The sequence below is a fragment of the Heptranchias perlo genome, chromosome 14, assembly GCF_035084215.1.
Source record: "Heptranchias perlo isolate sHepPer1 chromosome 14, sHepPer1.hap1, whole genome shotgun sequence".
Lineage (NCBI taxonomy): Eukaryota > Metazoa > Chordata > Chondrichthyes > Hexanchiformes > Hexanchidae > Heptranchias > Heptranchias perlo.
The window spans coordinates 70,975,233-70,989,298 of record NC_090338.1 but is presented as its reverse complement, the minus strand read 5'-3'; the positions used below and the strand labels follow the sequence as shown (position 1 = coordinate 70,989,298).

The 14,066-nt window shown below is 45.8% G+C and overlaps 1 protein-coding gene across 2 annotated transcripts in view; it reads left to right on the top strand.

The window, feature by feature from the left end:
- LOC137332602 (F-box/WD repeat-containing protein 11) overlaps window positions 1-14,066 on the top strand; it is a 156,941-nt gene that overhangs the window by 135,204 nt on the left and 7,671 nt on the right. For both annotated transcript variants that reach the window (XM_067996556.1, XM_067996557.1), the window contains one exon: window positions 6,728-6,917. In XM_067996556.1, coding sequence (XP_067852657.1) covers window positions 6,728-6,889 — 162 coding nt within the window. In that variant the 3' untranslated portion in view covers window positions 6,890-6,917. The remainder of the gene's footprint in view (window positions 1-6,727; window positions 6,918-14,066) is intronic.

Genomic DNA, 14,066 nt, shown 5'->3' with positions numbered 1-14,066 from the left:
GAGAGGATTGTCCTATGAGGAAAGCTTGATTAGAATGGGCCTATATTCTCTGGAGTTTAGAAGAATGAGAGGTGATCTCATTGAAACATAAAAGATTCAAAGAGGGCTTGATCGGGTAGATGCTGAGAGGATATTTCCCCTGGCTGGAAAGTCTAGAACTAGGGGGGAAAGTCTCAGGATAAGGTGTCAGACATTTAGGACTAAGATGCGGAGGGATTTCTTCACTGAGGGTCATAAATATTTGGAATTTGCTACCCTAGAGGGCTGGATGCTGAGTCATTGAGTACATTCAAGACAGATCGATAGATTTTTGGACGCTAAGGGAATCAAGGGATATGGGGATCGGGTGGGAAAGTGGAGTTGAGGTGGAAGATCAGCCATGATCTTATTGAATGGTGGAGCAGGCTCGAGGGGCCGTATGGCCTGCTCCTATTTCTTATGTTCTTGTGTGAGTGAAGGCAGGCTGTTAGATTGCTGAAGGCATCACAGCCATGCCCAATCCTGTCCTTGCCCCACATCCAAATCTGAGGTCTCTGGATAGCAGTGGTGAGCAGGAACCCTGACCAACTTTTCTCTTCCTAACTTGGTTGTGGGGGGGGGGGGGGGGGGGGGGGGAGGTGGAGTGGGCAGTTTTTGCACATTAGCAGGCACCCTGACTGAGACCCACTTGTTCAGTTCAGGCCCAGGATCAAATCTGGAAGCTTCGCAGTCTACTTGATTGAGCCACTCACTGTATAAACCCACTAGGCTGTCAAGGAAGTCACACAAACGATGTCTATAACCCAGCTTTGGTCATTTGACTCCTTACATTTTCGGTTCTGGATCGGGTGTCATACAGTTAGATGCAGAGTAACGGTCCTCTCCTGCTACCCCAGCAGCATATCTCAGCCCCAGCCTTGGAATCGCAGCCCCAACTGCACCACAATGACTTGTGCACATCCATCTTCAGCTATCCTGTGGCCTTTGAGCGAAATTGCCAGTTTAGTGTGTGAATTGGGTGCAGATTTAAGCGATGGACCCACTCCTCACTAGGCTGTAAATGGCCAAACTCATTTCACGAAGGGCCCTCGTGCAAAGCCGAGAGGAGGTTTGCATTCCCTCCATCCAGGATCGATTCAAATTCCAAAACCCAGCGGTGAAAAATCAGTGTCTGCGTCACTAGCCTCCCTCTGTCCCCTTCTCCCCAACCCTGTCAAAATAAATTCGTGTAAACCAGAATCGCAAATGCAGTTTAGGGTTTTAAACAAAAGTTTGCTGTGTTTTTTTTAAAACCAAGAGATGTTGAAGTGGTGGTTGCTGTTTAACGGAATATTATAGCTATGTTGGCAGGCTAAAGAATAGCACTTGCTCCCGGGTTTGGAACAGTTCAAATACATTACGATCACTGGCTGGAAGACTATGGCCTGCTTCATGCCAGAGCCTATCCAGCATTGGAGGGATGTAGACAGCCCGTCACTTGTCAAGAAAAGCATCACAAGAGGTGTCGGAACTTACTGTTTATGCCAATAACATGAGTTGCTGCAGCTCGATATTCTGCATCCAGAAAAATTCCACAAGGACCACCGGCAGTGAGGCTTCACACACTACTTCTCCTGTTGCAACTCTCTCCGAGACTGCATCAGCACCCATAATCCTCTGTTTAAATACAATTACCCATCAAATTGGAGGAGTGTGCATTGAACATAAGAAATAGGAGCAGGAGTAGGCCATACGGCCCATCGAGCCTGCTCCGCCATTCAATACAATCATGGCTGATCTTCAACCTCAACTTCACCTTCCTGCCCGATCCCCATATCCCTTGATTCCCTTAGAGTCCAAAAATCTATCGATTTCTGTCTTGAATGTACTCAATGACTGAGCATCCACAGCCCTCTGGGGTAGAGAATTCCAAAGATTCACAACCCTCTGAATGAAAAGAATTCCTCCTAATCTCAGTCTTAAATGGCTGACCCCTTATCTTGAGACTATGCCCCCTAGTTCTAGACTGTCCAGCCAAGGGAAACAACCTCTCAGCATTTACCCTGTCAAGACCCCTCAGAATCTTATGTTTCAATGAGATCAACTCTCATTCTTCTAAACTCCAGACAGAATAGGTCCATTTTACTCAATCTCTTCTCACAGAACATCCCTCTCATCCCAGGAATCAATCTAGTGAACCTTTGTTGCACCACCTCTAAGGCAAGTATGTCCTTCCTTAGATAACAAGACCAAAACTGTACACAGTATTCCAGGTGTGGTCTCACCATAGCCCTGTACAATTGTACTCCAACCCTCTTGCAATAAAGGCCAATTTGCCATTTGCCTTCCTAATTGCTTGCTGTACCTGCTTGTTAACTTTCTGTGTTTCGTGTACAAGGACACCCAAATCCCCCTGAACATCAACATTTAATAGTTTCTCACCATTTAAAAAATATTCTGTTTTTCTATTCTTCCTACCAAAGTGAATAACCTCACATTTCCCCACATTATAACTCCATCTGCCACCTTCTTGCCCATTCACTTAACCTGTCTATATCCTTTGCAGACTGTCTATGTCCTGCTCACAGCTTACTTTCCCACCTAGCTTTGTATCGTCAGCAAACTTGGATATATTATACTCTGTCCCTTCATCTAAGTCATTAATATAGATTGGAAATAGCTGAGGCCCAAGCACTGATCCTTGCGTCATCCCAACTAATTACAACCTGCCAATCTGAAAATGACCCGTTTATCCCCGACTCTCTTTTCTGTCCATTAACCAATCCTCTATCCATGCTAATATATTACCCTCAACACCATGAGCCCTTATCTTGTGTAACATCCTTATATGTGGCATCTTAGCGAATGTCTTATGAAAATCCTAATATACTACATCCACTGGATCCCCTTTATTTACTCCGCTAGTTACATCCTCAAAAAAAACTCTAATAGATTTGTCAAACATGACTTCCCTTTCATAAAACCATGTTGACTCTCCATAATCATTATGATTTTCTAAGTGCCCTGTTACCACTTTCTTAATAATGGATTCCAGCATTTTCCCGACGACTGATGTCAGGCTAATTGGCCAGTTCCCTGTTTTCTTTCTCCCTCCTTTCTTGAATAGTGGTATTACATTTGCTACGTTCCAATCCATTGGGACTGTTCTAGAATCTAGGGAATTTTGGAAGATCACAACCAATCCATCCACTATCTCCGCAGCCACCTCTTTTAGAACCCGAGGATGTAGGCCATCAGGTCCAGGGAATTTATCAGCTTTTAGTCCCATTAGTTTCTCCAGTACTTTTTCTCTACTGATATTAGTTACTTTTAAGTTCCTCACTCTCATTAGCCCCTTGGTTCCCCACTATTTCTGGTATGCTTTTTGTGTTTTCTACTGTGAAGACAGATACAAAATATTTGTTGAATGTCTCTATCATTTCCTTATTCCCCATTATAATTTCTCCTGTCTCAGCCTCTAAGGGACCAATGTTTATTTTTGCTACTCTCTTCCATTTTGCATTCTTATAGAAGCTCTTACAATCTATTTTTATATTTCTTGCTGATTTACACTCATTCTAATTTCTCCTGTTTTATCAATTTTTTTTGGTCATCCTTTGGTTTCTATAATTCTCCCAATCCTCAGGCTTGACTATTCTTCTTTGCAACATTATAAGCATCTTTTAATCTAATACTATCCTTAACTTCTTTAGTTAGCCATGGATGGATCACTTTTCCCGTGGAGTTTTTATTTCTCAATAGAATGTATATTCATTGAGAATATTGAAATATTTCTTTAAATGTTTGCCATTGCTTATCTACTGTCATACCTTTTAATTTAATTTCTCAATCTACCTTAGCCAACTTGCCCCTCTTACCTATGTAATTGGCTTTATTTAAGTTTAAGACTCTAGTTTTAGACTTATGTCACACTCAAACTCATTGTGAAATTCTATCATATTATGATCACTCTTCCCCAGAGGATCCTTTACTATGAGGTTACTAATTAACCCTGTCTCGATACACAATTACAAGATCTAAAATAGCCTGTTCCCTGGATGGTTCCATGACACATAGTTCTAGGAAAATGTCTCAAATGTATTCTATGAACTTGTCCTCCAAACTACCTTTACCAATTTGATTTGTCCAGTCTATATGAAGATTAAAGTCCCCCATGATGATTGTATTACCTTTGTTACAAGCTCCTATTATTTCTTGATTAATATTCTGTCCAATGGTATAGCTACTGTTAGGGGCTTATAAACTACTCCCACCAATGTTTTCTGCCCTTTGTTATTTCTTATTTCTACCCATACTGATTTTCTACTTCCTGATCTTCCGAGTCAAGATCCTTTCTCACCACTTTCCTTATGTTATCCTTTATTATCAGGGTTACCCCCCACCCCACCTTTTCCATTCTGCCTGTCTTTTCGAAACATCAAGTATCCTGGAATATTTAGTTTCCAACCTTGGTCACCTTGCAACCATGTCTCTGTAATGGCTATTAGATCAAACCCATTTAACTCTTTGTGCCACGAATTCGTCCAGCTTGTTACGAATGCTTCGTACATTCAGATAAAGTGCCTTTAATTTTAACATTTTACAGTTTTTTCCCTGCTTTGACCTTATTCGCTGATGCACTATTACCATTAAACTCTCTGTCCCTTCCTGTCACACCCTACTTATCTTTACCTAAATCACTACACTGCCCTAATGCCTTGAATTTTCTCTTTAGATTTCTAAATTTCCCCTCACCTGACCCCTTCCCCCCACCCCACCCCACCCACCTTTTTAGTTTAAAGCCCTATCTACAGGCATCGATTCGCCAGGACACTGGGCCCAGCCCAGTTGAAGTGGAGCCCACTCCCTCTTTCCCCAGTACTGGTGCCAGTGCCCCATGAATCGAAACCCCTGTGTCCCACACCACTTTTTGAGCCACGCATTTAACTCTCTGATCTGCTTGACCCAATGCCAATTTGCACATGGCTCAGGTAGTAATCCAGAGATTATTACCTTTTGAGGTTCTGCTTATTAATTTGGGCCCTAGCTCCTCAATTCCCTCAGCAGAACCTCATTCCTAGTTCTATCTATGTCATTGATTCCTACGTGGACCACTACAACTGGATCCTCCCCCTCATGCTCCAAGTTCTTTACCAGCCGCGAGATACCCTTAACCCTGGCACCGGGGCCGACGACACAGCCTTCAGGACTCCCGCTCGCGACTGCAGAGAACAGTATCTATCCCCCTGACTATACTATCCCCTACCACTACCACATTCTTTTTTACTTCCTCCCCATTGAATGGCCTCCTGTACCATGGTGTTCTGGTCCTAACAGCCCTTGTTCTCATTCATACAAGGAGCACATACCTCGTACTTGTTGGACAAGGTCAAGGGCTGAGGCTCATCCTGGGTCCCCATACCTGCCTGACTCTCAGTCACACCCTCCTCTCCCTGAACACTGACCAAATCTAAACTACTACCTAACCTAAGGGGTGTGACTGCCTCCTGGATCAAATTGTCCAGATAACTCTTCCCTGATGCATCACAATGTCTGCAGCTCGAACTCCAGATCGACAATTCTGACCCGAAGTTCCTTGAGTTGCAGGCACTTACTGCAGATGTGGTTGCTCGGGATCTCGCTGGTCTCCACCAACTCCCGCATGCTGCAGTTACCACACACCACCTGCCCTGCCATGCCTATCTAACCTTGTTTTATTTATTTAATTAGTTAAAGTTTTTATTTAATCGTTAATTTTTTAGTTTTATTAACTAATTAGTTTATCTAGTTTAAGTTATTAATGTAATAAAGTAATAGCAAGTTATAGTTTCCCAGCTCTTAGTTTAAACCACTGCCCTAGCTTAGAGAGCAAAAAAAAACGTAATACTCACCAACCAATCACCTAGCTGCTGTCACTCCTTGATTATTTTTGATTTCGCCAAATAATCCACCGCTGCTCTGCCGTCTTCCAGGTCCGTGCTCTGACTCGGCCCCCCGCTCCTCGATGCTATTATTGCCCCGCACCGCACCCCCGTCGTCGCCCCTGTTTCTTGTTAGGACCTCAGGAGAGCTGCATCAGGCAGACAACCCTAACTGAAGAGTGTTGCTCTTCCTGATTTTGTTTGTGACGGTGTAGCGACCATCGCTATTGGGGGCCCAATGGAGGGGGCAAGTTCGATGGAGGTCCTCATTTTGTGCCTTTTCTATGGGCAGCTCTTGGGATTCATGAAAGTTTAAGTTTGTGAGGGGTTTTGATAGAGTAACTAAGGAGAAACTATTTCCACTGGCAGGAGGATTGGTAACCAGAGGACACACACATTTATGGTAATTGGCAAAAGAAACAGGGAGATGAGAATTTTTTTACGCAGTGAGTTATGATTTGGAATGAACTGCCTGAAAAGGCGGTGGAAGCAGATTCAATAATAACTTTCAAAAGGGAATTGATACATACTTGAAAAGGAAAAATTTGCAGGGCTATGGGGAAAGAGAAGGCGAATGGGACTAATTGGATAGCTCTTTCAAAAGGGCAAGCACGACGGGACGAATAGCCTCCCTCTGTGCTGTATGATTCTAAGTCCTGGAGGCACGGAGTCGCGTCTCTTGTGTTGATAGGTGATGTTGGCAACATGGGTATTACCAGTGGCAAATGCTTATTCTAAAACTGATGAGAGGGTGTCAAGTAGAGGATAGTAGTGGGAGATCTCTTCGGTTTCCAATGATTGTTTCTATATATTTATGTGCCATTGACCCACTGTTCTTTGGACTGCAGGAGCACTCCGGGCGGGTATTTCGACTGCAGTTTGACGAGTTTCAGATCATCAGTAGTTCCCATGACGACACCATTCTGATCTGGGATTTCTTGAACGTGCCATCGAGTAACCAGAACGAAACGCGTTCTCCGTCAAGGACATACACCTACATCTCCAGATAACAGATTACATGGCCACTACCTGGAGCAGGTACAGCCGATTTCACTTCTTTCAGCTTTTTAACCGGCCAGCTCTGCTCGTTTACGGCTTCCTCCCTCCTCCTGGCTTTGCCCCTTTGTTGTCTATCGGCCACCAGCCAATCTTTGGCCCACGCAGCCTCTATCAGTGCTTCTCTGTAACTGGGCACTGTTTGATGTGTAAAGGTTGCCCAGGGGGGTATCTTCCTCTGAGATCAGCGCCCATCGACAGTACAGCTAAGGTTGGGTTCACACTCGCACTTGGGTATGCTGAGAATGATCCAACCTCCTACCAACCCCCTGCCAACTTTGCTGGGGATATATTGAGTGGCTTCTGTTTGATATTCAATGCGGGAGTAAAATACTAATTTACCACCTTCAAAAATATCTAACGAAATAAACTATGGTTTTGAATGTGCTAAAGATAGAGCATCATCCCCATTAAGGTTAACTGTAACAGAGTGAGTATCTCCATTGTACTGGCTGAGAGGAATTACTGAGCCTGACCATATGAGGAAGCTGGATTAACATCAGTGGAGATAGTCAGTAACTCGGGGGAGGGGTTACTGAGTGACACTGATGGTGTTGAATTAACATCAGTAGAGACAGTCAGTAACAGCATTGGGGGGGAGGGTTTACTGAGTGACAGTATGTGGAGATGCCGGTGATGGACTGGGGTTGACAATTGTAAACAATTTTACAACACCAAGTTATAGTCCAGCAATTTTATTTTAAATTCACAAGCTTTCGGAGGCTACCTCCCTCCTCAGGTGAACGATGTGGAAATGAAATCCTCGAAATGAAATCGCATTTATAATTCACAGAACAATGCTTGGTGATTACAGACAGTTTTTTCAACTGCCCGTTGCCAAGGCAATCAGTGTGCAGACAGACAGGTGTTACCTGCAAGGTCTCAGAATATACAAATCGCCAAAAAAAACAACAAACAAAGAAAAAGAGATAGAGAGGTAGAAACATAGAAAAGACAGCAACTGACCCGTTATATTAAAAACAGATAACATTTGTTCGCTGGTGGGGTAACGTGTAGCGTGACATGAACCCAAGATCCCGGTTGAGGCCGTCCTCATGGGTGCGGAACTTGGCTATCAATTTCTGCTCGACGATTTTGCGTTGTCGTGTGTCTCGAAGGCCGCCTTGGAGTACGCTTACCCGAAGGTCGGTGGATGAATGTCCATGACTGCTGAAGTGTTCCCCGACTGGGAGGGAACCCTCCTGTTTGGCGATTGTTGCGCGGTGTCCGTTCATCCGTTGTCGCAGCGTCTGCATGGTCTCGCCAATGTACCACGCTCTGGGGCATCCTTTCCTGCAACGTATGAGGTAGACAACGTTGGCCGAGTCACAGGAGTATGAACCATGCACCTGGTGGGTGGTGTCCTCTCGTGTGATGGTGGTATCTGTGTCGATGATCTGGCATGTCTTGCAGAGGTTACCGTGGCAGGGTTGTGTGGTGTCGTGGACGCTGTTCTCTTGAAAGCTAGGTAATTTGCTGCGAACGATGGTCTGTTTGAGCTTGGGTGGCTGTTTAAAGGCGAGTAGTGGAGGTGTGGGGATGGCCATAGCGAGGTGTTCGTCGTCATTGATGACATGTTGAAGGCTGCGGAGAACATGGCGCAGTTTCTCCGCTCCGGGGAAGTACTGGACGACAAAGGGTACTCTGTTGGTTGCGTCCCGTGTTAGTCTCCTGAGGCGGTCTATGCGATTTTTTGCTGTGGCCCGTCTGAACTGTCGATCGATGAGTCGGGCGTCTTTCAGCGTCTGTAGGTGTCCATCGCGTTCCTCCTCGTCTGAGCAGACCCTGTGTATTCCAGAGAGGAAGAGGAACCGAAGAGGAAAGAGTCAAACTGGACTCCTCCGGAGGGTCGCTGCCCTCAGCTGGACATGTATGCTCAAGCTGTCAGGAAATGCGTCAATGCCAGATTCATCAGCCGCACTCAGAAGACAGTCCAGAATGTCACCCGAGCACAACGCAACGCCATCAACGCGCTCAAGACCAACCGCAACATCGTCATCAAACCAGCGGACAAAGGAGGAGCCATAGTCATACAGAACAGAACGGACTATTGCAAAGAAGCATACCGACAACTGGACAACCAGGAACACTACAGACGGTTACCCGCAGATCCGACCAAAGAACACACCCACCAGCTCAACAAACTGATCAAGACCTTCGATCCAGACCTTCAAAGCATCCTACGCACTCTCATCTCACGTACTCCCCGCGTGGGAGACTTCTACTGCCTCCCAAAGATACACAAAGCCAACACACCCGGACGTCCTATCGTATCAGGCAACGGAACCCTGTGTGAGAACCTCTCTGGATACATCGAGGGCATCCTGAAACCCATCGTACAGGGAACCCCCAGCTTCTGTCGCGACACTACAGACTTCCTACAAAAACTCAGTACCCACGAACCTGTTGAACCAGGAACACTTCTCACCACGATGGACGTCTCGGCACTCTACACCAGTATCCCCCACGATGACGGCATCGCTGCGACAGCATCAATACTCAACACCAACAACAGCCAATCTCCGGACGCCATCCTACAACTCATCCGCTTCATCCTGGATCACAATGTCTTCACCTTCGATAACCAGTTCTTTACCCAAACACACGGAACAGCCATGGGGACCAAATTCGCACCCCAATACGCCAACATTTTCATGCACAAGTTCGAGCAGGACTTCTTCACTGCACAAGACCTCCAACCAACACTATACACCAGATACATCGACGACATTTTCTTTCTATGGACCCACGGTGATGAATCACTAAAGAGACTACACGATAACATCAACAAGTTCCATCCCACCATCAAGCTCACCATGGACTACTCCTCAGAATCAGTTTCTTTCTTGGACACACGAATCTCCATCAAAGACGGGCACCTCAGCACCTCACTCTACCGCAAGCCCACGGACAACCTCACGATGCTCCACTTTTCCAGCTTCCACCCTAACCACGTCAAAGAGGCCATCCCCTATGGACAGGCCCTGCGAATACACAGGGTCTGCTCAGACGAGGAGGAACGCGATGGACACCTACAGATGCTGAAAGACGCCCTAGTAAGAACGGGATATGACGCTCGACGCATCGATCGACAGTTCCGACGGGCCACAGCAAAAAATCGCATAGACCTCCTCAGGAGACTAACACGGGACGCAACCAACAGAGTACCCTTTGTCGTCCAGTACTTCCCCGGAGCGGAGAAACTACGCCATGTTCTCCGCAGCCTTCAACATGTCATCAATGACGACGAACACATCGCTATGGCCATCCCCACACCTCCACTACTCGCCTTTAAACAGTCACCCAACCTCAAACAGACCATCGTTCGCAGCAAATTACCTACCTTTCAAGAGAACAGCGTCCATGACACCACACAACCCTGCCACGGTAACCTCTGCAAGACATGCCAGATCATCGACACAGATACCACCATCACACGAGAGGACACCACCCACCAGGTGCATGGTTCATACTCCTGTGACTCGGCCAACGTTGTCTACCTCATACGTTGCAGGAAAGGATGCCCCAGAGCGTGGTACATTGGCGAGACCATGCAGACGCTGCGACAACGGATGAACGGACACCGCGCAACAATCGCCAAACAGGAGGGTTCCCTCCCAGTCGGGGAACACTTCAGCAGTCATGGACATTCATCCACCGACCTTCGGGTAAGCGTACTCCAAGGCGGCCTTCGAGACACACGCAAAATCGTCGAGCAGAAATTGATAGCCAAGTTCCGCACCCATGAGGACGGCCTCAACCGGGATCTTGGGTTCATGTCACGCTACACGTTACCCCACCAGCGATCAAATGTTATCTGTTTTTAATATAACGGGTCAGTTGCTGTCTTTTCTATGTTTCTACCTCTCTATCTCTCTTTTTTTTGTTTGTTGTTATTTTTGGTGATTTGTATATTCTGAGACCTTGCAGGTAACACCTGTCTGTCTGCACACTGATTGCCTTGGCAACGGGCAGTTGAAAAAACTGTCTGTAATCACCAAGCATTGTTCTGTGAATTATAAATGCGATTTCATTTCGAGGATTTCATTTCCACATCGTTCACCTGAGGAAGGAGATAGCCTCCGAAAGCTTGTGAATTTAAAATAAAATTGCTGGACTATAACTTGGTGTTGTAAAATTGTTTACGAGTGACAGTATGAGGGAGCTGGATTAACATCAGTAGAGATACGTTGAATCACTGAGGCAGCTTGAGAACAGTTTGCATAGATTGGATGTTGCAGGGTAGTCATTGGATTGGGTCTGCCCTGAAGGCAAGCCTAGAGCAGTAAATTTACACTGCTCGCAACTTGTGATCTTGTACCAGTACAGCTGTAATTGGATTATAAACCTTTATGGCAACTCAGCAGCTTCAACCTGAAGCACTGGAAGTTTTACCAGCAAAGTTAGGAGGTGGTTTATATCTGTTCTGCAGAATATTTGCAAGCCTGTTTACCATCTACCTTGTTGGAAAGCTTCTACATTTTATGGCAGACTGTTGTGCATTATAAATTGTTGCACATTATAGACCGTTGTACATTAGAGCCCCAAATGGGAAACTCCCTTGGTTGTGTTTGCTGTTAGGTACTCACTGCGGAGTCTACAAGAGCTCCTTTGACATCAAAGTAGTTCGAGCCACTGCCATACATTGGCAGAGTCTCAGGGGATCACCATCTGTAACTTGGCCTTCACAGACCCCAGAATTAACAAACGGAGGGCCTGAAACAACCTGTAACAGTGGGAAGACTAGAAACTGGGCAAGTCATGTACCCTGGTGAAGATCCCTGATGAGGTGAGCTGCAGTATTCCAGAAGCACTTGTTGCTGTGAGTGAATTCAGGGCATGACCTGAAAGCAGAATCAGTGAAACAGGTAAACTCCAGGACAAGAGGCAAATTGCTATCTTTCAGCTTGATAGGTTATATAGTGCACAGCAGTCTTTACTTTAGTGACTTCTTTTGGTGATTTTTTTTTTGTGCTCATCAAGGTTGGGGAATCATACACTTTAGGTACCAGTTTGGGCATCTAGTCAAGTGGAACATGGTTGGATTCAGAATAAAGCTCCTTCTACTCTGCCCAAACAGCATGCCTCAGTCCCAACCTCAAAAAAGCAAGCTTTACTGTGCCACTGTGTTATTTCTCCACTTTCCACACAAGCTATCCTGCGGCCTCTGCGTGAGATTGCCAATTTAATGCCAAATGAGGGGCATTCACTGGGAACTTCCCATATTGGACACAATGCAGCCAAAAGCCAAAACCCATTAGTCCGGGCTAAATGTGTGAAGGCAAGGCCAGGCTGCTTGTATTCCTGCCGGTATTTGGAGTTTCAGGGCCTGGTAGAGCTTTGCTAGAGTTGTGTATAGGGGGAGGCAAGCTCAAGAAGGCCATTAGGTGAATATGTCACCCCCATACATTGGTGCTCCTCTCACCCTGGTGAAGCCAAACATTGCTTGCTCAGGCCAGCAGACTGTTACCTCCAGCACTCTGCTGTCTTCTCAAAGCCAATGCAAACCAACTCCATAGAGTTGTACCTTTTTTTAAAAAAATGTATTCATGGGATGTGGGTGTCGCTGGCAAGGCCAGCATTTAGTGTAACTTGTTCTTCCTCTTCTCCCGCTCTACTGCATTGGCCTCCATGATAGCACTCCTGGGAGTGAGATCTGGGGTGCCCACTCTTGTGTTATGAGTGCTGCCTACATGAATTCTGGTCCCTGGCCGTCAAGTTCCAAAGCGGCTGAAGGCCACATTACTGCCCATGTTCTGGTCATGGCTTCACCACCAGCCTTCTCAGCATGGAGGAAATCAAGGCCTCGTGAACCCACTTAGATGCAGCCACAACATACATGTTCACCTTGCTCGCCTAAGGATAAGGACAACTATAGCAAACAGGCTAGTGAAATCATTACTACTAGCAGTAAGAAGATGCATCCTCTAGCTATGACAGTTTAGTTTTCCTCTTCTTCAAGCCCCCGTCCCGTGCTCACCCTCTCACACTTCCTTTGTTTCTTGTGGGACATGCCAGTCTGTGCAGATACTGCTTGGAGTCACCTCTGCTTGAGGGACTCCAAACCACATAAAGGGGTGGCCCATTTTCTAATGGCACATTCAACCGTTCCCCCCCCCCCCCCCCCCCGCCCAACCCCTTTACAGATCTCTAGGGGGGAAAAAAAACACGCAAGGGCCCTGAAACTCCATAAGCAGCAGGAATACAAGCAGCCCGGTGTGAGCCCTGTACTTTACTGAATGTACAGCTGGGCACCAGAGCCCTCTCTGCAGTATCACAATCCTATCAGGGCACATGCTACAAGTGGATTCAGGACTTGGCTTGGAAAGGGAACTGCTGCAGGCAGAGGGAGAGGTTTTAGGAGCGCTCTCATCAACTGTTTCAATACCATCTGTACCCAATGGAGCAGTTTCACTCTGTACGCTAGCCTCCTTCCAACAAGCTGCTACAACCTTGTTGATATACCATACTGTACAAGCGTGTGTATTAATGAATACAAAGTTTTACTTGACACCAAATGTGTGTTTTTAAAAGAGGTCAGTGGTTTCATATCCTCACAAACCTCAACCTAAATTTTGATTATTTTTTTTAAAGATTTGTCTGTAGAAATTTGTGAATTTTCTTAAGCGCTTTGGGACATAAGAAATAGGAGCAGGAGTAGACCATACGGCCCCTCAAGCCTGCTCCGTTTTATAACATTAAGATGCTATATAAATGCAAGTTATTGCTGATCAAATATACTAACAAACAAGTTCTTAAATGCTGGTATAGTGCAGCACCTCTCAGTGACAAACTAAAGCAGATTTGAAATTGAAAGATCACAATTACAGAAGATGGAACGATTTCACAAAAAGTTTACAGTTGCTCAAGGGTGAACTGCCCCAAATTTTGCTTGGTACATTTCCAACAGAGCTAACTACCATGTCCACCAGAATTCACCGTCTGGCCTCTGTGAAATCAGAGCCAGGCACTAAATGTATTAAATCAACATTTGTATTTGCTAGTTTTTTTTTTCCCCACTCCCCCCTATGTTTGTGCTAGAATGCAGTTCCACAAGGGCTGGTGGCTGAGATAATTTCCCACACTATAGCTGCACTCAATCGGTAACGCTTGGAAACTTATGTACAGACG